This window comes from Oncorhynchus clarkii, chromosome 7 (assembly GCF_045791955.1).
Source record: "Oncorhynchus clarkii lewisi isolate Uvic-CL-2024 chromosome 7, UVic_Ocla_1.0, whole genome shotgun sequence".
In the NCBI taxonomy this organism is placed as follows: Eukaryota; Metazoa; Chordata; class Actinopteri; order Salmoniformes; family Salmonidae; genus Oncorhynchus; species Oncorhynchus clarkii.
In genome coordinates this window covers 48,535,059-48,560,587 of record NC_092153.1, presented here as the reverse complement: position 1 = coordinate 48,560,587, position 25,529 = coordinate 48,535,059, and the positions used below count along the sequence as shown (strand labels likewise).

The 25,529-nt window shown below is 43.6% G+C and overlaps 1 protein-coding gene across 1 annotated transcript in view; it reads right to left on the bottom strand.

Annotated features, from left to right (window-relative positions):
• Positions 1-1,056: 1,056 nt before the first annotated feature.
• LOC139413411 (ADAM metallopeptidase with thrombospondin type 1 motif, 9) overlaps positions 1,057-25,529 on the bottom strand; it is a 70,231-nt gene continuing 45,758 nt past the window's right edge. The window contains exons 18-29 of the mRNA XM_071160764.1: positions 23,137-23,304; positions 17,556-17,732; positions 11,383-11,553; positions 11,053-11,247; positions 10,831-10,960; positions 10,610-10,704; positions 8,555-8,649; positions 8,313-8,446; positions 7,620-7,711; positions 4,862-4,966; positions 2,068-2,176; positions 1,057-1,916 (exon numbers count right to left, since the gene is read on the bottom strand). Coding sequence (XP_071016865.1) covers positions 2,087-2,176; positions 4,862-4,966; positions 7,620-7,711; positions 8,313-8,446; positions 8,555-8,649; positions 10,610-10,704; positions 10,831-10,960; positions 11,053-11,247; positions 11,383-11,553; positions 17,556-17,732; positions 23,137-23,304 — 1,452 coding nt within the window. The 3' untranslated portion in view covers positions 1,057-1,916; positions 2,068-2,086. The remainder of the gene's footprint in view (positions 1,917-2,067; positions 2,177-4,861; positions 4,967-7,619; positions 7,712-8,312; positions 8,447-8,554; positions 8,650-10,609; positions 10,705-10,830; positions 10,961-11,052; positions 11,248-11,382; positions 11,554-17,555; positions 17,733-23,136; positions 23,305-25,529) is intronic.

Sequence of the window (25,529 nt, the reverse complement as noted above, 5' to 3'; positions counted from 1 at the left end):
CATGTCAAAAGAATCATACAAATTATTATAATTATTATTATTTGTCATTCACTTTCTATAAAAGTCTTATAAAAATCTAATGAAGGGCATTGGTTGCAAACAGTATATAAGATAAAGAAAACACACATTCAAACAGAAAGTACCCTGATATTGTCAAAACACTTACATCAGACAGCAGAAAAATGGACTGACTGTTGAAAGGCAATAAGATAAAGGCTGAGAAAAAAGCTACGTTGTTTGAGTGGAGGTACAGTAAGCAGTTCTTAGAGGCAGCATTTGGACACCTACACCTTTAAGACATCAACCAATCTCTATGGAGCACTGGTGTTGTTATAGGCCTGAGGTAAACTCTGCTTGATTCATGTAGTTATAGCCATGGGAATACGGCCTCTTTCTCAAAACTAAGGAATAACGGCTATTCCCTGTCACAACACCTGAGATACCCAGAACAAACAAAAGGTGAGTCTTTCTGATGCTTTGAAGCACATCTCTCTGGATCTATCAGCCTGCAAGCCTTTCCTCCCTCTCCTCCTCTAGCTGTGTCTCTGCTCTGACCTTAAAGCCCCCCGGGGCCACTCCACTGTCTATTCCCCTGACACACTCCCTCTGGGTAGGTGACACCTTGTACTTCCACGGATAAGTATGAAATGTTAAGGTTCTGCATCACAACTTTCATGTCATTCACTTTTCTCTCTCAGCAAAAATATTCAAGTATGTCCCACCAAGGCAGGGGTTGACTGACTCTCTCTCTCTCTCTCTCTCTCTCTCTCTCTCTCTCTCTCTCTCTCTCTCTCTCTCTCTCTCTCTCTCTCTCTCTCTCTCTCTCTCTCTCTCTCTCTCTCTCTCTCTCTCTCTCTCTCTCTCTCTCTCTCTCTCTCTCTCTCTCTCTCTCTCTCTCTCTCTCTCTCTCTCTCTCTCTCTCTCTCTCTCTCTCTCTCTCTCTCTCTCTCTCTCTCTCTCTCTCTCTCTCTCTCTCTCTATTTTCCCTGCTGCTGAATTCTTGAACTCCTCAACTTTACAGGGATGGCTATCTCTTTAAAGCACTCATTCCCATTCCTCTCTGCATATGGCCCATCTCAGGGTTGTTCCTCTGTGGTAGTAACACCTGGCTGGGTCTGCCTCTGCAGCAGCTGCCTGTGCTAGCCTCGACAGCACCAGCATTCCCCCTGGCTGTCCCAGATCGACCTTTACAGCACGCTGCGCTACGGTTCACTACACCGTCTCTGTGCCGTCTCTGTCTCTGTACCACACCTGACTAATGTACCAGCCCACTGATCACCGCTGGCGACTGTGTAGACCAGGTAATTAGAACAGCCTAAACAGCCTTCACACTCTAAGACCCAGGTAGGAACATACAGTAGCACTTACTACACTGGTTGATAAACACTCAGGCACTGAACAAGGTTGGATAGTGACACCACACGGCATAAGATGCCGAGACCGTAACACAGCTACGAGTGTAAAAAATGAAGTACATACAAAGTGCCCACGTCCGTACACACAAACGTGAAGCAGAACTGACAATCTCCTTCTGCATCTTAAGACATAGAAGAGCCAGGCTGCAACACTGCCACAATATGAGAGACACAACAACGCAAGAAACACAAGCAACTACTCTGGACTGAATATGTTAAATATTTCTAAGGCACATTTTTGTGTTCTAGTTAATGCAATGCGAATAGATGTCCATGGTGTTTGTTGCAAGAAAGAAAACACAATCCTTAAATTATCTTACAATACAAAAATAAATGTTGAGTATATAGTATAATAAATAAGTCATTTACCATGTTATGTACAGTACTTACACCTGTTCTATTGACATATTTACACATTGGAGGGAATAGAGGTCGTTTGGAGGATGGAATCCTCATTACTGTAGCACCACTGAGAGGTTGGACATCTTGGCTTGAAGAGAGCTGTGAAGAGAGAAAGGGATGCCAAAACCACATACTTTACTATACTATACAAACACATGTTTAGGATGAGGAGGGGAATGGTGGTACACATAATAACAGACTGAAGCTATAAAACACGATATATTTCTAAATAATAGTTAGTATTACACACCTGGTTAAACACTGTAGATTTAGGCCACTGTGATGAGCAGGTAAGAGCCGGAGGACGGAGTGCATTTCCCACAGTAACCCCCACACATTCCTGTTACTCTGCTGCCATCCTGTGGACAAACAAGGAACAATATTTACTCTGCTATAATGCAGTTGTTTTTTATTTATCGCTTTGGTGCAAAGTATGTGGTACATTTTCACAATTCTTAGTACAAAATTCAAAACAGATCATCAAAAGGGCAGTTGTTTCAAAACTTTAAGCACGTTTTCAAACAACTAAGTACAACAGACAAATCAAATCAAATGTTATTTGTCACATGCGCCAAATACAACAGGTGTAGGTAGACCTTACAGTGAAGCACTTACTTACAGTGTCAGTGTTTCATATAGAAATACGTTTCACATTGCAATACATGCTCATATAATGTAATTGCCTTTCACAATGCATCGCTCACATTACTTTTGATATGATTCTCTTCTCTTTAAAAATAATTGTACTATTACTTAATCTGACTGCTCTTAATTGATAATCACTTAGCCATTTGATAAACCTGTAGATGTTACAGGTAAACCGGTTTGTCTACTACAGATTTTGAGAACTACTCAGTTCACACTGCTTTATTAAAATTGCAATGGCCAATACAGTATCAACGTTTTTAACCAAAGATACAAAAGTCCACACATTTGGTATGTGACCCCAGTGGGAATCGAACACCCAACTCTGGTGTTGCTAGAGCCATGCTCTTATGAACTAAGCCACATACAGGACCACTACACAAGTACAATACAATACTGTAAAATACAATGCACAATCACAATACAGGCGGAAGATGTATGATTGACAACCCTATGAGCGTACCAACACCCTCCAAACCATGGATGAGGCATGCAATGGTTTCAATCGAGACCTACAGTATGTCAGGCTTGGATTGGCTATGCCAAAAGGTTTTTCACCAGGTGCGTGAACATTGAGGATATGTACCGCGATTTTGATGAGAACCTATGGCCAAATGCTCAAGACAGGCTTGATGCAAACTAGTGCCTGCTAAACATTGTTTCTTTAATTTATTTAATTTAAGTATATTGTGAAAGAAGTCTTCAATGATCACAACTTTGATCACACAAATGATGAAAATGTGATGTTTTGTATATTTTTATGGGTAGTGCAAGTGTATTGCCTAATGTACAGCACTGTAGCATACTACATTCAAAGGACAATTTTGAAACATGTATCTAGCATTTTTTGTTATTTGACTGTAACTGGTTGTTAAAATAACTAAATTAAGAAGATATCATTATGTGGTGTTTTGGTGATTAAACCAATGTACTCATTATATTTCACAATGAACTTGTATTTTAGATCAATGGTTGTGTGGTGAGAGATGTCTGCAAACAAAATGAACACAATGAAAGGTTTTGAATGGAAGACTGGCTGCGTAACAAGTGCTACCAGTTTGAGTTTTGCACTAAGAGTTTTGAAAATTCACCACAAACCAAAGCCACAAACCTGTAAACAGGATACCACATGGTTTAGTGACAGTAACACAAATCACAATGTATCCACTCATTTATCATGCACACTCAGTTGAATGTGATTTCAGGGTTTGGTCTTTTTTTTTTCGGTTCTCTGTGACTACATTGTAAAGGTTTTACACAAAAAATGTAAAAAATGTAAAATGTTGTAAATGAAAACTTGTTCTCAACTGGCCTACCTGGTTAAATAAAGGTGGGGGGGGGGGGGGGGGGGGGGAATGGGGCCTCTTAATGAATTACATTAAGAAAAACACAGTAATATTAGAAAAACACAGTAATAAAATATCATTAGCTAAGCACAGATGCAGAACACTCAGCTTAGAAAGGTTGAGAAATACACAGGTGAAACATTTCCCCAGAAATCTATCCCACGGAATGAATAGGAGCGGCATTTCCTCTGAAGTTTGGCAACTCTCATCTTGAGTGCCCTCCAGCACACTTGACTTAAAACAACCAGTGTTCAGCTATCCTTGAGTGTCCAAAGCTCCACTGGCTTTGAGACAGATTCAACCTTTTTCTCCCTGCCAAAAGCGGTCTTCAGCCTGATCTCCATTACAAAACCAGGAGGGCCCACTTCCCTCGGCAGCTGCCCAATAAGGCTCCTCTCTCACCAGTCACATAACAGCACATTTCCATATATGATTTACCTCAGCGGTTTACCCAAAAGGCTCAGACTTTTCTCTTTCCATCTACGCAGGCCAGCCCCTTTGTCTCATTGGGCCATGGTTCCATTGGACCTGCTCTCACTTGGGGCCAAAGCCAGGCCTCTGGTACTTTTCATTTTTCATTTAAATAACAGTGGCCAACTGTGAACTTTAACACCTTCTCACCAAGCAACTGTTTTGATTATGCTATTCTCAAGTCCTCACTGTTAGAATTAGCTATGGAAAATCGTCCCGATGCTGAATCTAGTTGATGATCCCTGCACTAGTGTTACAGTCGAAAAACAGCATTAAGGCACCAGGGGAGTCAGGGATACAGAGTCCACTTGGGCCAATGCCCAGAGCAGAGGCCCCTCTGAAGCCAAAAGGAAAGGAGGGGGGAAGGATGGAGAGAGGTAGGGTGGGGGGGAGGGAGAGAAGAAAGGAGGGAAGGAAGGAGGGAAGGATGGAGAGAGGTAGGTTGGGGGGGAGGGAGAGAAGAAAGGAGGGAAGGAGGGAAAGTGGAGAATGACGTTGTCTGAAACCAAAAACGATGCTAATAAGATGCTAATCTAAATCATTCCGTCCATGAGGCTGTGTGAATGTGCATCATATTTTTACCTGGGATTTGTGTATATCAGCAACTGCGTAGTTTCCTTGGGAGATCCACTTGGTTTCCTCAGCTAGCTGGAAGCCTGTCCCTGAGAGGTTGATGCTGAATCGACCCTGAGGAAACATAGAAGTAGGGAGGAGGGAGGGAAGAAGAGAAAGAGAAAATGAAGAGAGAGAGCAAGGGAGAGATATCAGCACCCCCCCACTACGCCAACCACAGAAAGCAGTAGAGAGCAGTTCACTAACATGCAGCAGCTGCATTTACGTTTCATCAGAGCCCAGCTGATATAAGCCAGACAAAACCCATGGACAAATACCAGACACTTTACGGTACCAACAGCTATAAACAGAACGGAGTAGATCATTCAGCCAGAGGTAAGCATCTACAGTTGAGTGTCTCTTGAAACTCTAGTATGGAAGCATAAATATTTGTCAAGTTCACAGAGCATGGTGTAGTGCAGCGTTTTCCATAACTCAATCCTCAGGACCCCAAGGGGTGCACATTTTGTTTTTTGCCCTAACACTACACAACTTATTCAAATGTTCAAAGCTTGGTGATTAGTTGGTTATTTTAATCAGCTGTGTAGTGCTAGGGCACAACCCCAAAAGTTCCCCCAGGGGGGGCCCCAGGACCAGGTTTGGGAAAGCCTGGCGTAGTGTATGGCTAATTTAAATGTGTGGATAAGTGGTGTGTTGTGTTGATGGAAATGAAAAACATGTTCACTAACTTTTGGCAAACAATAGAATGTTTCTTTATTAACTTAGCAAAACCAACATGTTTTGGCAAATAGCTTTCATTGTAATTTTTTTGTATTGACTTGGTGCTGCCTATCTTGGCCAGGATGCTCTTGAAAAAGAGATTTTAATCTCAATGAGCCCTGGTTAAATAAAGGTTAAATAAATAAATTGGGGTCTTTTTGGGTCATTGGAAACACATCTCCTGAAATGAGTCGGAAGAGGGGAGGAAAAGTGAGGGGAAAGCAGGTGAACCGGGGTCTTTAAAGGATGTAGGACTGCAGTCTGCGACACCACGGAGACAAATCATACAGTGCCATCAGAAAGTACTCATACCCCTTGACTTATTACATATTTTGTTGTGTTACAGCCTGGATTCAAAATTCATAAAATATGTTTTGTTTCTCAATCATCTACACACTATACCCCATAATGACAAAGGGAATGTAAAAAACTTGGAGATTTTTGCAAATTTGTTGAGGCAATAGAGAAATATCTAATTTACATTAGTATTCACACCCCTGAGTCAATACATGTTAAAATCACCTTTGGCAGGGTTTACAGCTGTGAGTCTTTCTGGGTGACTCTCTATGAGATTTGCACACCTAAGTCAAAACCGTAACTAGACCACTCAGCAACATTCAATGTCGTCTTGGTAAGTAACTTCAGTGTAGATTTGGCCTTGTGTTTTAGGTTATTGTCCTGCTGAAAGGTGAATTAGTCTCCCAGCGTCTGTTGGAAAGCAGACTGAACCAGGTTTTCTCTAGGATTTTGCCTGTGCTTAGCTGTATACAATTTGTTTTTTTCCTAAAAAAACTCCATAGTCCTTGCCGATGACAAGCATACCCATAACATGATGCAGTCACCACCATGCTTGAAGATATGAAGACTGCTACTCTGGTGATGTGTTGTATTTGCCCCAAACATAATGGTTTGTATTCAGGACATCAACATAATTTCTTTGCCACATATTTGTAGTTTTACTTTAGTGCCTTATTGCAAACACTGTCAATTAGGTTAGTATTGTGGAATAACAACGTTGTTGATCCATCCTCAGTTTTCTCCTATCACAGCCATTAACCTCTGTAAATGTTTTAAAGTCACCATTGGCCTCATGGTGAAATCCCTGAGCGGTTTCCTTCCCTCCGGCACCTGAGTTAGGAAGGACGCCTGTATCTTTGTAGTGACTGGGTGTATTGATACACCATCCAAATTGTAATTATAAACTTCACCATGCTCAAAGGGATATTCAATGTCTAGTTTTTAGGTGGAATGGTATCAAATACATCAAATACATGGTTTCCATGCGCTTGGTGCCATTCCATTTGCTCCTGTAACTCACACACTCCCCTGTCTCTGATATGTGGGCATACCCCAGTTGAGGGAGACAACACCAGAAAGACATGGGACTAATACAGTCTCACATGCAGCATCTGTGGTGAGGGGAGAGAGTGTAGAGGGACAGCACATGGTGTGTCGGTTTGCCAGCTGTAGACAGGGTGTATTTGATGTGTGTTTGCCAGGGCTTGGTGTGTGTGTGTATGTGTGTGTGTGTGTGTGTGTGTGTGTGTGTGTGTGTGTGTGTGTGTGTGTGTGTGTCAGCCGTCTCCTCTCACAGACTAACAGGATCTGATCTGCAGACACTGGCACAGGCAGGGAGTGTTTCCAAATCTCCCCTCAGACAGACGGGCCTCTCTGTCCTCAGGCCATGTGTGTCTGCTCTGCTCGGTCCCCACTCACAGAACACACCCCTGCTCTCTCTGTTCACAGTATCACCACACTCAGCATCTGACTAACCTCTTGAGCATTAGGCTCTGCTGGAACTAAGCACACATTGAACTCAACAGCACAATTCTACGGTCAGACACACCACCGAAGACACAGCTGGTAAACGAGATGAACCAAGACTAGTTAAGTCCATACAAGTCCTTAGTCCTAACCTCAGAACTCACGCCCTAGTGAAGACTTGAGTCAAACCTTTTTATTCTCCACTAGTTCTCTCCCAGTGGCTCCCTGGCCATGCAGTTCTTACCTGTGGACACCGGGCAGCGCTGTAGCAGTCTCCAGCGGTGGCAAAGGGAACTCTGTGGCCGTCGCGTGTGAAAGCAAACTGCCAGTCTATGGCTGAACGACAAAAGAGAGAAACAATGGCAGGACATATTAGTAAACATGACAGAAGCTTGGTGAAAAATGAATCGGGAACATAGCTCGGTCTGTTTGACTGGTCAGCATAACTACGACAGCTCATATAACATCAAAAGAACAGCCTGCATCTTCCAAAATGAGTACACTTTCACATAACCTGAATCCGGGCTTCCTTTTAGGGGTCACCATAATGGCAATATCAGTATAATTCCATCTACTTATCCCCTAAGGCCCTTTAATTGTGTGCTCCTAGAAGACATCTTGATCCCATTAACGCCACTCTGCTTGGACTTAATGAAATGTCTATGTGAGGATAGAGAGGAGTGGGGAGGAGGCTCTGACTTCCAAGCATGTTGGGGGAGCCAAGCATGGTACTCTGACACTAGCTGGTTAGCATTGACATTCAGGTTAGTGTAATGAAATCTGATGTAGCGTGTGTGCGTGTGTGTGTGTGTGTGTGTGTGTGTGGTGTGTGTGTGTGTGTGTGTGTGTGTGTGTGTGTGTGTGTGTTTCAATAATTGGTAGGCTAGTCTATGTGGCCTTGCTGAATGTGTTCTGCAACTGGTTCTGGCCCACTCACTGATGATGTGCATCTTGCTGAGGTCCAGTCGTACTCTGGTGAAGGTGGAGAGGCCAGCAGCGGTGTAGTCTCTCCTACACTCACAGTCCTCTCTCCTTGTCCCGTTAGCAGGGCACTGTGTGGGGTCTATCAGTCTGAAGAGAAAAAGAGCAACCAAGTTCATATAAAATGTGTCCTCCACACTTTTGACAGTGTTACATGATGATACATGAAGTAATCCACAGCCCCATAGGTTGCTTTACCTGAAGCCAAAGACTTCAGAGTAGTTCTCTCCCTCTCCGGTCGTCAAGGTGAGGTACTCCTGCGGCCTGTCAGTCTGCATTCCTGCACAGTAGACCTGAGGAGGAAGAGGAGGTGGAGAAGGAGGAAGGAGTGAGGAACGAGCCCAGAAATTAAAATCAAAACCTCTTCAGGACGACACACGCTATTTCTAAACCTGACCTGGGTTGGCTTGGTTCTCAAATGGACAGCCAGATAGATAGCCAGACAGAGAGCGAGACAGCCAGACAGCCAGACAGATAGCCAGACAAAGAGCGAGACAGCCAGACAGCCAGACAGAGAGCGAGACAGCCAGATAGAGAGCGAGACAGCCAGACAGACAGCCAGAAAGACAGATAGAGAGCCAGACAGCCAGATAGAGAGCGAGACAGCCAGACAGAGAGCGAGACAGCCAGACAGACAGCCAGACAGCCAGACAGAGAGCGAGACAGCCAGACAGAGAGCGAGACAACCAGACAGAGAGTGAGACAGCCAGACAGAGAGCGAGACAGCCAGACAGCCAGACAGAGAGCGAGAGAGACAGCCAGACAGCCAGACAGAGAGCGAGAGAGACAGCCAGACAGCCAGAGAGCGAGAGAGACAGCCAGACAGCCAGACAGAGAGCGAGACAGCCAGACAGAGAGCGAGACAGCCAGATAGAGAGCGAGACAGCCAAACAGCCAGACAGAGAGCAAGAGAGACAGCCAGACAGCCAGACAGAGAGCGAGAGAGACAGCCAGACAGAGAGCGAGAGAGACAGCCAGACAGAGAGTGAGAGAGACAGCCAGACAGCCAGACAGAGAGCGAGAGAGACAGCCAGACAGCCAGACAGAGAGTGAGTGAGACAGCCAGACAGACAGAGAGCGAGACAGCCAGACAGAGAGTGAGTGAGACAGCCAGACAGACAGAGAGCGAGACAGCCAGACAGAGAGCGAGACAGCCAGATAGAGAGTGAGACAGCCAGACAGCCAGACAGAGAGCGAGACAGCCAGACAGCCAGACAGAGAGCGAGAGAGACAGCCAGACAGAGAGCGAGAGAGACAGCCAGACAGAGAGCGAGACAGCCAGACAGCCAGACAGAGAGCGAGAGAGACAGCCAGACAGCCAGACAGAGAGCGAGAGAGACAGCCAGACAGAGAGCGAGAGAGACAGCCAGCCAGCCAGCCAGCCAGCCAGCCAGACAGACAGACAGACAGACAGAGAGCGAGAGAGACAGCCAGACAGCCAGACAGAGAGCGAGAGAGACAGCCAGACAGCCAGAGAGCGAGAGAGACAGCCAGACAGCCAGACAGAGAGCGAGACAGCCAGACAGAGAGCGAGACAGCCAGATAGAGAGCGAGACAGCCAAACAGCCAGACAGAGAGCAAGAGAGACAGCCAGACAGCCAGACAGAGAGCGAGAGAGACAGCCAGACAGAGAGTGAGCGAGACAGCCAGACAGCCAGACAGAGAGCGAGAGAGACAGCCAGACAGCCAGACAGAGTGAGTGAGACAGCCAGACAGACAGAGAGCGAGACAGCCAGACAGAGAGTGAGTGAGACAGCCAGACAGACAGAGAGCGAGACAGCCAGACAGAGAGCGAGACAGCCAGATAGAGAGTGAGACAGCCAGACAGCCAGACAGAGAGCGAGACAGCCAGACAGCCAGACAGAGAGCGAGAGAGACAGCCAGACAGAGAGCGAGAGAGACAGCCAGACAGAGAGCGAGACAGCCAGACAGCCAGACAGAGAGCGAGAGAGACAGCCAGACAGCCAGACAGAGAGCGAGAGAGACAGCCAGACAGAGAGCGAGAGAGACAGCCAGCCAGCCAGCCAGCCAGCCAGACAGACAGACAGACAGACAGACAGACAGACATGTAAAGCCATGTATGATCACTGGCCAACAGGTTTTTATTGACTGACATTGGCATAGATACTCTCTCTATTCATTTACCATTTACATTTGCAAAATAAGTCAGTAATCACTATATACTATATATACTAAAATGTTATAAAACGTTGCATAGTGCACTTAATAAGAAAGATGATACCATGGTCTTACTTTGAGTGCTTTTCCTTGTACGTTGAGAAACTGTTCACCATCAGGCTGGACGCCAGACAGACTCTGGACGTCACTGCAGCTAGTGGGCAGATGGCCTAAGAGAGAGAACAAAGGACATATTTAGGAGAGGTATAGCTATGGTATAGAGGTTTATCACACATATACAGTATAACAGGAGTTATGGAGTCTGTGGAGGCTGAGGCTACTGTATGTCTACTCACAGGCAGGGCTGCTGCAGACTTTGCTGGCTTCTGGTTTAGTTTCTGAGGGACAACTGTCACTGCCTTGTCCCTCAGTAGACACACACTGCACTGTCCTCTCCATCACCCCACCTCCACAGCTTACTGAACACTGAGAGGGAGAGAAGAGCAGGTGTAAGGGAGCCTGCCAGGATGAAAAAAGCACTGAACACTGATAATACATAGAGACTGGATGCCACTCACAGGTCCCCAGACTCCAACTCTCCACTCGTGTGTTGGAGGACAGGGGCTTTGGCTACACGGCATGTAGCTCTCAGGGGGGGTCCCAGGGCAGTTGGACAAAGACTGATGCCCATACTCATAGTTATCATTCCCAGCATGCACCTCACTGCAGGAGACTAGGCGTCTGTGGTATCCCTGTCCACAGCTGGCCGAGCACTGCCACAGGAGAGAGAAAATTTGATACGATAACGACACTGCAATCAAGCACGATCAGATAGAACATTAATGTTAGATAACATTATTAAAGTGACATGGTTGCATTTTGAAACAGGCACATTCATTGACTCTCACCTCTGTCCAGTCCCCTGTGATCCAGATGAACTCACAGACGTGGGTATTACAGCTCTCAGAGTCATCTGGCCTTCTCTGATCCACACAGAACATCTCATGGACCTCCTCCCCTGTCTGGTCCATACACAGCACCGCTCGACGCCGGTGGCCCGACCCACACGACTTACTACACTGGAATGGAAGCGGGAACATCACAAACAACGGGAAAATCAAAGTTAATGTCGTCGAAAACAACCCCAAGATCCTTCCCATAGCCTTTATCTGAGTCTTCAGAGTTGAAAAGACTGAAGGGGTGGGTTTGTTTTCAGCACCAGCAAAGGGTTGGTTCCAAATGTCAAGGTGATTTATGTACAGATGTATTTTATGTTTGTTCTAAGACCCTTACCTACATCTAATATGGATATCAGAACAGGAGATAGGAGGCGGAAAACATGACTGAGCCTGACCACTAACGGTAATACTACAACACTAGGATTTGCACAATTTCAACACGTTTTTTTGACTTTCTGCAAGACTTCTTACAGTATGTGACCTTGCTGATCTGACACAGTCTTGGACAAGTATGCTGGATGAAGAGTGAAATTTGACTAAATAACATGATGGCAGTGTGCTATGGACTTAACAGCAGCTGTGATGTGTTTATAGTCCGGACTGACTGAAGCTGAGTGAAGTCTCAGGCCGTCACCCTGGTTCTCTACATCCAGATGTATGTAGTAACTCAAGTGTTGTGACGCTGTGTTATGGTGGTAATCCAAGCTACAAGCTTTTTTGGAAGGGCTTAGAGAGGCCTTGCGTCAGAAACACCTCAGCTCTTACGAATGCACTCCAGCTGGTCTTCATCTACCCTATGTGTCCAACGCTGTCAAACAACTAAAATACCTGGAATTGTTGTTGTGAGCTGAGCAGCCATGGTGTGACTTAGTGGAATGTAGCCTGCCATAGCAGGCTGTTGAGTTTGGGCTAATGTAAAAACATTCTAAACGTGGTATTATAAAATGATATACTTCAACAGCTCAAAGTAGCCTATACTTACAAATACCTATACTGGACAGAAGGACAGAGTAACATAGCCTAGCTCGTATAATGATATATTACAACTCCTAGTTATTAGAATGAGTGGCATAGCCTATGTTATTACACGATATGGTGAGAAAAATGAAGAACAGATTTCCACTAAACCCTTTCCTCAAGCTCTCAGGTTAACTGGCCATATCGGCTGGTCCAGAAACTAGGCCCTACCCATAGCCCACTTAAGCACTAGGCCTAAAAAATGACAGGATATGGCGGAAATGAACATGTGTCTAGCTGTCAGAGCACATGTTTGAGCTATTGCTTGCTATAGGCCCCCTACCTATACCATTCTTTTAAATCTGGATGAAGCATATTGAGGTATAGCAGTGGCTAAACAGACTAGAAAGGCACAAGAAATTCCCGCATCTGGAACTTTAGCTGAGGCAACATGACCTAGTCTCGAAAACCCTACCCTAGGCAACAGTGACTGCTTAGGGTCGAGTTTTCGAGACTGAACTTGACCCGCCAAACGTCCCACAGGAGCAGGAGGTGAACTGCCATAATTACCTCCAGCTGTTTGCAGCGTGAGGGGGTGCCGAGCTCCCTCAACTAATTAGGCTACACTCTCCTCTGAGTGCAGTGATTTCATGCTGCTTGTTGACCTAGATTTAAGGCTTCCTGAACAAAAATACTAACCCCAACCAACATAGCCTGAAAGCAGTGTTTGATAACTTGCCGATCATGGGCTTATCTTACCTAAAGAAAATGAGTTGATGAGATCAGATTGGGTTGAGGTACTATGTTCAATAAAACATTTCTTGAGAAGTTGAAACACAGTGTGCCTCTGAAGCTCGATTCCAGTATGTTTTCAGCTCTATGGGCCTACTGTATTTGTAAAGGAGTTGAATCATTCAGGGGGAATATGAGAGAAAGGGAGTCATCTGATTTTTATCACAGGCACTTCTCTCATATGGATGAACTTTTGTGCCTTTAGTGTCAAGCAAACGTTTTGAATTTGAGAACAAAATTCTTATTACAGCAAACAAAACTACTGATATTGAAAGCAAAACATTAACCCAAAAATATTGAGTGTAAAATTAATAATATTGCAAGGAAATCTTTTTGAAAGGCAAGACAAAGGAATATATTTTCAGTGAAACGCTTCCCTCTTTGCCTGCAATTTTGTCTATATTTGTTTGTTACTCTGCCATTTTCTTTCTCTGCCTTTTTTTGCATTTGAAAAGTTTTGGCATATAATTTTGTGTAGGTTGGTTTAGAGGGAGGCATAGATGATGTGTATCTATCTATTGGTCAACCTGTTTTGGAGTGAAAGATCAACCTCATTTTTTAAAATCCCAGCTAAAGTTAGCAGCTTAAAACAATGGCCAGTACAGCTATGTTCGATAGCTACCTAGCTAGCTGGCAATGCTGAGAAGCAAAAGTGTTTTCTGCTAACTAGCGAGCTAGTGCATGAAAAAGCTTGATTATTTTTTATTTATTTCCATTTTGGATAAAAAGGGCTCAATGGCTACTAGCTAGTCACTGGGACTGACTAGCCTAACTAGATAGCATTAACTTTACATTAATGAGGACATCGGGAAACACACTTCTTTTGTGTCTCTCCTGTCTCTCCTGTCTCTCCTGTCTCTCCTGTCTCTCCTGTCTGTCTGTCTGTCTGTCTGTCTGTCTGTCTGTCTGTCTGTCTGTCTGTCTGTCTGTCTGTCTGTCTGCCTGCCTGCCTGCCTGCCTGCCTGCCTGCCTGCCTGCCTGCCTGCCTGCCTGCCTGCCTGCCTGCCTGCCTGTCTGTCTGTCTGCCTGACTGTCTGTTAGTAGTTCCAGATGTGGCTGGATAACAGCGGAGGGCATTTTCTCCATGTAGGAGCTAATCCTCATGGAGTTCATCTATACCTGCTGATAATATTTAGCCTATATTAGGTAAGCCTGCTACTACTTGGATAGATAGTAGGTAGAGGTTGCAAGCATAGGGGTAGATCACGTATATAGTATTTTACTCTATGGTTGCAAGTCATTACAAGTCTTTATTTGGCACTGATTCTACTCATAGGCAGTACCAATTTGGTTTGACCTAAAAGTAATGTTACACCCTGATAAAAACAGAAATACCTTATTTACATAGGTATCAGACCCTTTGCTATGAGACTCGAAATTGAGCTCAGGTGCATCCTGTTTCCATTGATCCTCCTTCTACAACTTAAGATGTTTCTACAACTCCACCTGTGGTAAATTAAATTGATTGGACATGATTTGGAAAGGCCCACACCTGTCTATATAAGGTCTCACAGTTGACAGTGCATGTCAGAGCAAAAACCAAGCCATGAGGTTGAAGGAATTGTCCGTAGAGCTCAGAGACAGGATTGTGTCGAGGCACAGATCTGGGGAAGGGTACCAAAAAATGTCTGTAGCATTGAAGGTCCCCAAGACCACAGTGGCCTCCATCATTCTTAAATGGAATAAGTTTGAAACAACCAAGACTCTTCCTAGAGCTGGTTGTCTGGCCAAACTGAGCAATCGGGGGAGAAGGGCCTTGGTCAGGGAGGTGACCAAGAACCAGCTGGTCACTCTGACAGAGTTCCAGAGTTCCTCTGTGGAGATGGGAAAACAATCCAGAAGGACAACCATCTCTGCAGCACTCCACCAATCAGACCTTTATGGTAGAGTGGCCAGATGGAAGCCCCTCCTCAGTAAAAGGCACATGACAGCCCGCTTGGAGTTTGCCAAAGGGCACCTAAAGGACTCTCAGACCATGATAAACAAGATTCTCTGGTCTGATTAAACCAAGATTGAACTCTTTGGCCTGAATGCCAAGCGTCATGTCTGTAGGAAACCTGGCACTATCCCTACAGTGAAGCATGGTGGTGGCAGCATCATGCTGTGGGGATGTTTTTCAGAGGCAGGGACTGGGAGACTAGTCAGGATCAAGGGAAAGGTGAACAGACCAAAGTACAGAGAGATCCTTGATGAAAACCTGCTCCAGAGCGGTCAGGACCTCAGACTGGGGTGAAGGGTCACCTTCCAACAGGACAACGACACTGGAGAGACCTTAAAATAGCTGTGCAGCAATGCTCCCCAGAAGTCCACGACATCTGTACTTCCGAGAGGAGCCGAAGCCACCCAAGATCTCTCGGGAATCATTGGGGATGGGCGACTCGTTCACTCTGGAGCCTACGCAACTGGGCAGAGCTAGAGTATCGCCTAAGGAACGTTTAACGTAGGCTGAGCTCCAACAGTTGTCTGTATTGTGGTGCTGCGGGTCATTACATAGCCACCTTCCCAGTAAAAGACCTGGCTCCTCACTAGATACGAGTACACTGGTGGGCCAGACTGGGAGTTTTCTAACTCCCGTTACCCGTATTCCTTTTTATGTTACCCTGCTGTGGGGTGACCGGTCTAAATCTCTCCGGGTGCTCATTGACTCTGGGTCTGATGAGAGTTTTATGGACGCTACTCTGGTATCTAACCTAGGTATCTCCTCACAACTCCTCTCTGTTCCCATGGACACCAGAGCACTGGACGGACCCTCCATTGGCAGAGTCATGCACAGCAGAGTTCCAACTAACCTGCGGGTATCAGGCAATCACGGTAAGTCCATACATTTTCTCCCTCTGGATTTTCATGGCTCCTGAGGAACAACTCCCTTATTGAGTGGAACACTGGTTCTATCCTGGGTTGGAGCCCATTCTTCCACTCACATTGCCTTAAGGCGGCACAGCCTCCCCCGGGCTGTGCTCCTACGGGTTTAGGTAAAGCCTCGGACTTGTCTGCCGTTCCCGCAGAGTACCAGGACATGTCAAGTCACCAGCGTGTTTTTCCGTGCTCCTGTTTTACCTAGTCTCTGTTTTTCCAGTCCACCCGGTTCTGACTCTTTGCCTGCCCTGACACTGTACCCGCCTGCCTGACCATTCAGCCTGCCCTGACTATGAGCCTGCCTGCCGCCCAGTACCTTTTGGACTCTGACCTGGTTTATGAACTTCTGCTTGTCCTCGACATGCCTCTTGCCTGCCCCTTGTTTTTCAATAAATATCATACACTCGAACCATCTGCCTCCAGTGTCTGCATCTGGGTCTCGCCCTGTGTCGTTATAAGGCCAAGGACTAGATAAAGTGTATTTTTACCTGGAGTTTTTCCTTATTGTAGGCTACTACGTTTACAACTTTAAGTCTTGAAATCTTTGTTGTTTACTAAACTACTCACTCTTTTTAGTACATGGCGTCACATGTCAATCCTTAAAGAGATGGGTTGGGGTAAGGCTTAAGAGGCTGTGAACGATGCTGAACCGGTGTAGACAAAGAGCTCTCCAGTAGGTGTACCAAAACATTCAAGGGCCATTTTCTCAAAAGTGTGGTTACAAGTTCATCAACTTTCAAAGAAGAATTACTTTCCCATTGTTCCTCAACTGCTGTGTATGATATACCATTTTCTATCACAGAGTCTCTACTTTTATTCAATGTAAAAAAAACACAATTTCAAATGTTGCTACATAATAAGGCAGTGGTCACAAATGAGAATGAACCAATTGACCAATAGAGACACATCATCTATGCCTCCCTCTAAACCCCATGTACAGGGAATGAATCTGGCAAAACTTGGCAAAAGCTAAAAAAAGGAAGAGAAAGCAAATGGCAGGGTAAGTTAACCAAAGATTTAAAAAAAAAAAATGCAAGCAAAGAGGGAAGTTATCATTGAAAATGTTTAGCTGAATTTTTTTTTTTTTTTTTTTGCATGAATTGTTTTACAATTAATTTGTTCTTGCCTTTCAAAATGATTTCCTTGATATGTTTATTTTGCTCTCAATACTTTTGGTTAATGTTTTGTTTTCCAAATCAGTATTTTTGTTTGCAATACTAAGAATGTTGTTCTCCAATTAAAAAGGTTTGCTTGACATTAAATGCACAAAAGTAATTCGATACACACGAGCCTTTGCGCGCTCTGGAGCTCCCCTCAGCCCCCTCCTGACAGCGAATGTCTCTGGGACGAGCGTGAGGTCCCACTCTGTCTGTCAGCTGCGCTGCACCTCGCTTGAAACAGCAGTGCGCGAAATATCCACGCGCCAACTGAGTGGACACGCCGACGCGCACGCTGTTTGTTTATTTTGGAGAACATGCAAATGGTGTTATCCGGAGAGACGTCAAGGCTGCACTTACCGATTGCCACTCTCCCTTGCTCCACCGGTACGGAGACGGGCAGTCAGTGACCCGGCAGGTCTGGCTGGAGGCCGGACGGGAGGATGGGGGGCATTCAGTCTCCTCCGGGCTGCGCCGGTTTCCAACCTCACAGAAAACTTCCCGCTCTTGAATTCCATTGCCACATGACGCTGAGCACTGAAACAGAACAGGACAGAAGGTAAGATGTATTTAAAACGATTCTCTACACGTCTGATATTTACTTGATTGTGATGTCATTCCTCTCCACCTATTTTTTTCTCCAATTATAACCAAGTTATTTGAGTACAAGTTGACTGTAAAAATGAAATCAACGTGTGATATTTTTGTTATATATGAACTATTATTTTTCGGAATATGAATTGACTAGAAAAAGCACAGGAAGCAGAATTTCATTGAATCATGTATTATTGAATGCAATTCAAACAAAACTGATTAGAGGCACTGTTGTTTTTATCTCTGCAATTGATATAACCTCAAAGGATCATATATGACAATACAAGTCTAGCCAACTACTTCCTACATTAAAATTATACACTTGTTGAAACCAAATATGGAAATGATGTACTCTTTAACATACAGGTGTGTAGGATCTTAATTTTATTTTGTAGTGTATTTTGATGTTTAAAAAGACTTCTGAAGTTGATAGTTTGATAGCATGATTCTTGTCCTGCTGTAGCAAACTGGCTCAGATTAAGATGCTACATCTGTAGAGTTTCGTTGTTAATTTCTATGTTTATTTACCCTCATTTTAGACCTGTGTGGAATTGAATTCAGGAACCACATACAGGTGGTTGCACTATTCAAGGCTACGCTACACCCACTTTCCTTACCTTCCACAGCAAAGATGTCAGTCACACACACTGGTTTAACTTACCGGGGGTTTAACCCGGGTTAGTTGGCATAAGTCTTTAGGTCTTAAATAAGGTTATGTCCCTGCACGAGACTACACTAACAAGCAAAGCACTTCGGGTTACATGTGCCTGTGAAACTAATGTTTTGAAAGACACAGGTAGAAACATAGTTAAATGGCATAAATGGTTTGTCATTTTGTTTGTTGACTCACACCAGACCCCTCTATGGTTTATATGTAATACAACTTGACTTAGAATTACATGCTGGCTTCAGGTTGAAGGACACAGCTCATTATTAAGTCTTTGACTGCTGTACCACTACAATTTTAATTCAATATCATTCACTACAATTTTAATTCAATATCATTCACTATAATTTTAATTCAATATCATTCACTACAATTTTAATTCAATATCATTCACTACAATTTTAATTCAATATCATTCACTATAATTTTAATTCAATATCATTCACTACAATTTGCCTCAATGTCAACAGCAATACTTCTAAGTAAAGCTAACACATCATAATCATTGCATAACCTGATATTGTATTATTCCAAAAAGTATGGGTCTAGAGCTTTGATCCAAACGATCTAACCACCGGACGTTGCGGGCAAGAAAAATGTAAGCTTGAATCAAGGTTGTGTTTGCAGAATTTTAAATCTTAAAATTGGGGCAGAGTGTAACCACAGTGAAAACCCTCCAGACGGATGGGGTTCTTTACACACGTGTGCTCCCGGCTCCTCTGTGTTAATAAATAGCAGATTTCAACCCTCTGTGAAGAGGGAGAGAGAGGGAGAGAGGAGAGGGAGTGTCCACTAGACAGTCAAGTTTGAACCCCTGCCTTGAGGACATTGTATTTTGAATGTATAATGTCTTGATGATTTAACACAGTTTTTTTATCTTAAAAAGTGCAAGAAATGTGAAACATTTAATCTATTTAATCTACAGCTGCACACAACAGAAATACATCTGGAGGAAAATCCCAACATGTAAGTAGAAAGAATGATAGTGGTTGGTGGGAACACTCTTAGAAAGGTGCTATCTAGAACCAAAATGTTTTCTCTGGCTGTCCCCATAGTAGAACCCTTTTGGTTCCAGGTAAAACCATTTTAGGTGTCATGTAGAACCCTTTCTAGAGAGGGTTCTACATGGAACTCAAAATAGTTGTAACTGGAACCAAAAAGGGCTCTACCTGAAACCAGAAGGGGTTCTCCTATAGGCACAGCCACAGAACCCCTTTGGAACCATTTTTTCTAAGAATGTAATGTTCACTACTACCTTGTTTTCCTCACATTTGTGCATGTTCAGCATGCCTATCTAGGTCTTTTAAAAATACTGTATTAGAAACATAAAATTACATTAATAAGGCAAATCTAATCATGTTTATATGTTTACTGTGTATGCTTATCATCTTAAAATAAAAATATCCACTTTCAAATGAAACAGTGGGGAGCAGGTCTCGAACCCTCGACCTTCTAGCCCGAGGTCCGGCGCGCTATCGACTGTGCTGCAAAAGCATGCTCCAGTGGCAGAGTCGATTTCCGCGCTTATAAACCCAGGGTCGTTACAATACTGTTAATCCTGATACTGTTTGTGCTTACATTTGAATTGGTTTTGTGCACCAACATTAATGGCAAACAGTGCATTTTCCTAAGGGAGCTTTTATGTTGTAAAGGCACATGAAGATCATTATTACACATGCCTTAATTGATTATAAAGTGTCTTAATTGATTATAAAGTGCATTTATTGGTGTGTTTTTGTGTGTGAGTTTGTGTATCTGTTAATGTCTATATTATTGTGTGTGTGTGTGTCTGTGTGTGTGAGTGAGTTTGTCTATCTATGTTCATGTGTATATTATTGTGTGTGTGTGTGTGTGTGAGTTTGTCTATCTGTTAATGTGTATATTATTGTGTGTGTGTGTGTGTGTGTGAGTTTGTCTATCTGTTAATGTGTATATTATTGTGTGTGTGAGTTTGTCTATCTGTTAATGTGTATATTATTGTGTGTGAGTTTGTTTATCTGTTAATGTGTATATTATTGTGTGTGTGTGTGTGAGTTTATCTGTTAACGTGTATATTGTTGTGTGTGTGTGTGAGTTTGTTTATCTGTTAACGTGTATATTGTCGTGTGTGTGAGTTTGTCTATCTGTTAATGTGTATATTATTGTGTGTGTGTGTGTACATGTTATTACCACCCAATCGACTGTACATGCTCTTAAAGGTTAGAGGACTGTGTGTGTGTGTGTGTGTGTGTGTGGATCAGTAAACACATCCAGATGTCCATACCCTCCTGAGGCCCACAGAGCGAGAGGTGAGACATCACCTTGTTAAATTAGTTGCATGTTAACCATTAAAAGCCCCAAGCATTCCATATTTTTATGCTACCTATCCTCTCTGTATTTCAACAATGTGTATTACTTTCATTCTCAAAACAAGAAAAACTAAATGTGATTAGTGAAAAAGCTTTCATCTGATTTATTTTATATTAGGGTCACCTGCTTGAAGAAGGAATATTTCCAGTGTGAAATGCCATAATTGTAGTATTTAAAGGTAGACTCAGCTAAATGACGTTGCCACGAGCAGCACCGGAGATATTGAGATGAGCGAGATGCAACACTTCACTCTCACACAGTATCCGGACAAGTGCATGGGTTCCCTTCACGCTGTTCACAGCGTGGTAGCCAGGGAACCAAAACAGGGGAGAAGTTTAGCCTCACGCATCAACGCTCTTAGTTGTTGTGGAAATGTACCCACAACGGTGTTTACTTTCTGCATCTACATCATATCGCTGAGTCTGTCTTTAAGACTATATTTCGATTGACTAATGATTTCTTGAACATCATATTTCATAATCACATTCAAAATAAAGCTGATTGTTTATGAAGGAACTACTCACTAAGGCTTAAAGGCTAATACCACTCAATAACAGTAGCGTTTTGCATGACACTTTCTGTATTTTGAAAGTTCTATATCTTCAACATTAGATTGCTTACATGTAAAACATGTTGGGACTATCAACAGTGGACTAAGATAGTGTTTGAGCGGTGTTTTCCTTGAACAAGTGGGTAGGATGTCAGTTGTTAACATGTGGAGTGTTTTTTTAAATGTTTTATCTGCCAATTATTTGATGTAATTTTGTGTGTGCATTTTTTAAAATTTTGTAAAATGGTCCATGGCTACCATAGACTGTCTGTTTAATAATTACGGTACAGTACATTCAGGGAAATCATTTGTTACCTGGTTATATTAATACGATTGCAATAGAGCTGTTTGAGATAGACAACAAGTCCTCTGAGGTATGGAGGACAGATGTGTATCTCTTCTGGGCCCCTGATCAGTGGAGAGAGAGGAAGAGAAAGAGACAGAGAGGAATAGAGGGCGAAAAAGCACCAGGGTCTCCAGCTGGGGATGTGCATGTTGGGAATGTGTCTGGCCTGCTGTGGTAAGTGGATTGTCTCGCTGGCCAACCTGGACTCAGGGGTAGCCATAACATAGTAAACGAAAATCTGTGACTAGTATTTTAAAAATGTAACCTTTATTTAACTAGGCAAGTCAGTTAATAACAAATTCTTATTTATAATGATGGCCTAGGAACAGTGGGTTAACTACCTTATTCAGGGACAGAACAACAGATTTTTTGATGATTTGTTACATTTGGTATAGTATGTATTATTTTGTGGATGTAAAATAAATAAATAAAAGCTAGGTGGCTAACGTTAGCTAGGCTAGGGGTTAGAGGTTAGGGTTAGGAGTTAGGTTAAAGGGTTAAGGTTAGTGTTAGGGGAAGGGTTAGGTAACATGCTAAGTAGTTGCAAAGTAGCTACAAAGTAGTAAGCAGTTGCAAAGTTGCTAATTATCTAAAATGCAAAAGTGTTCCGTGATGAGATTCGAACATGCAACCTTTGGGTTGCTAGACGTTCGTGTTATATGTCGGCCCATCCACCCCGACCAACCACACTCCTTTTGTTTTTGCATTAAGTAACCTTCTGTCTTTGGGCTCCCCGGTAACATGCATCTCAGTGCTAGGTGCGTCACACAGACCCTGGTTAGATTCCAGGCTGTATCACAACTGGCTGTGATTGGTATGCCCATAGGGCGGCGCACAATTGGCTCAGCGTCATCCCGGGTTAGGATTTGGCCATGGTAGGCCATCATTTTAAATAAGAATTTGTTCTTAACTGACTTGCCTAGTAAAATAAAGATTAAATAAAGATTAAAATGTAACATGCTAATTTGAGTGTCATGGATTTTCATTTTCTATGTTACTTCTAGTCTATGAGACCAGATTGCTCTGGGTGGGTAGAGGAAGAGGAGCCTCTGACACATGTTTCCAATTGGGGAGGTATAGGATAGGAGAGCGGGCGCGCGGGAGGGAAGGAGCGTGGAGTGGGGAGCTTCATGCTGGCTAAAGTCTACCTCAGCCAAGCCCAGATGAAAGTGGAGGCATGGCTATCCCTCCCTCCCACTGCCCCAGATAGCAGCCCAGCGTGGGATCCTCTCAAACCGCCAGAGTGGTGAGCCACAGAACACATATTACTGAACAGTAGTGCATGTAAGAAGAAATGCCAACTCAGACACATACCTCACAGTGCACCAGTGAATCAGCAAGTTAATGAGCATTAAAAGGAAAAATAATGAGTGCTGAACTGAGAGCATGATTGGTGGTGGTAGCATGTAGTGTTTATTTCAGGTTTAAAGAGTACCTCTCCCCAGCTCCCTGCCTTCCATTTGGGGCAGCGGCGCCCCCGGCAGCTCCTCTCCTTGCTGGGTTGGGTCAGGTGTTTACAGTTGTCCTCTGGAACAGGTCGACCGGATCGGGTCACACAGCTCACCTTACGGTTCTTCGATCCTTTACCACAGGCGGAAGAACACTGCAACAGGAGGTCAAGAGGAGGTCCAATGTAATAAATTGTTTATAGATAGGGGGTGTACAGAGATCAAATACCAGAACAATGTCAAATACTAGATGACAGATGAGTATAGTATAGAACACTTTTATCATTCACTTGAATAGTTTTTCAGTCTACTTCTTCTTGAGAACAAGATCACATGTAAAGGGCTTCAGAGTACACAACAGGTTAGTGACATTTTCATTAGCAAATACGGTATGTAACATGAGGTGGGACATAAGATCATGTGAATAGGTTTGAGACATATTTAGCACATATTTAGCACATTTAGCATTTAGCACACATTTAGCACTTTGACACGACTTTAGATATTAATGCACTGCCTTTTACACACAAAACAGTCTCTACAGTACAGCATTTTAGATTTTAGTGAATGCAAGCTGAGCGTACAGAAATGTGCGACGGAAGAGGAGGCCCCTCTGTTAAACGGGTGAAGTCCACAGAAGGTAGAGTCATGAGAGCCAAGCAGCGCACAGTCACCAGCCACGTTCACATCCAGGTTCATTGAGCTGGCCCAGGTCTAACTCTGTCTGACAGGCAGGCACCCCACACACCAGCACCCCCCAGCACAGTCAGGCGCTCCCAGGCCTGTGAGTTCAGTGGGGCTGTTGGGTTGGGTAATCAAAGCGTCTCAGAGTGTGAGGACAGATAGGATGCGACAGGCCCTGGGTTGAACGAGTGCGTCCCAGCATGACGGCACTGCGCTGCCCAGCGAGGGATCGCGCCGGACAGGAACCCACAACGACCTTTCACCTCATTAAGGGGGGGGGGGGGGGGATAAATGTCATCAGAGCCCATAGGACAACGAATGGCTCAATAAGGAGGAAGTTACCCCCCCCGGAAATGACTGTAGAGAGGTGAGTGCCTTGTGAATGTATCTGCTTATTATACATCATAGGCATTTCATTTTATATTAACAAATTCAAACAAAAGCACAAAATGACAAGGAATGACAAATATAATGTTACTAAAGTCATTTAATTTAAGGGATTGATACGGTTTTACATGTTTAACCACAGACACCAATTTCATATAATAAACTTGATTGAAAATGAAACCTTCCATCGAATGTTAGTTTGTTCCATTAACAAATGGAAAATGAAGCCAAAACAACAACAATGTGTGATTACTTGCTGTAATGAATTTCAATACACCTAAGGGAGAACATTTAAATGTGAGTACTGTACTGTATGTGTTTTTTTTACATTTAGGCAATCTGACTTAGTCGCCCATATGTTCCCCACATGCACACATCTGGGAGAGGCTGTTATTGGGGCCCAGCAGTGTGAGAGTCTGTCACCAGTTGCAGTTAGCCCTCCTTTAAAATAACCACTTGAGGCCAGATATCAGTCTGCATGAGAACTTGAGGCTGCGTTTACACCGGCAGCGCAATTCTAATCTTTTGCCCATTTATTGGTAAAACAGCTGATCTGATTGGTCAGAAGACCAATTAATGGAACGAAGATCAGAATTGGGCTGCCTGTGTAAGTAAACACAGCCTCAGAGCGTGCAGCACACTTCTACTTTTAAGGTGCAGTTATTGTCCATCTGTGGTGTTTTAGTTACCATAACAAATGTGATACTATTGATTCACCCACTGGCCTATGAGCAGACGTTACAGTGGTGTTTGGAATTTGGAGTGAGGTAGACACGAAGAGTACACACACAGGCTATGATCATGGTCATGGAGGGCCATTTAGGAGAAATAGCATTTTACAAAGGTTTAAATAATTTAATAAAATGCATTTACAATGAGGGGCAGGGAGCCAGACTGATGCTTTTTAAATGTCAGACCATTCCTCAGTTTTATATACTCTTTAAATGAGCTTTCCAGCCATAGTGCTCTGCACTAATAACTTTCTATTACCTTGGGAATCATTACAACACTGGGGAAGTAAATCACCAACCAGTTCTCTATATCCACAAATTCTGTAGGTATCCACTAGACACCTTCCTTTCATGTACTTGGAATTTACCCTACAACCTACCACGTGCCAACCATTTAATAAACTAGACTCCATATTTTAGCATATTTTATACTTTCATGTCAATGTAAACTGTAATCATCACAAAACTACCTTTTATCGACAACACTATTTCCAACTATCACACTATTTTCAACTATCACGCATTCAGACACAATTTTATTTTATCGTTCAATCAGATGCTTTTATTACCGTGTCAAA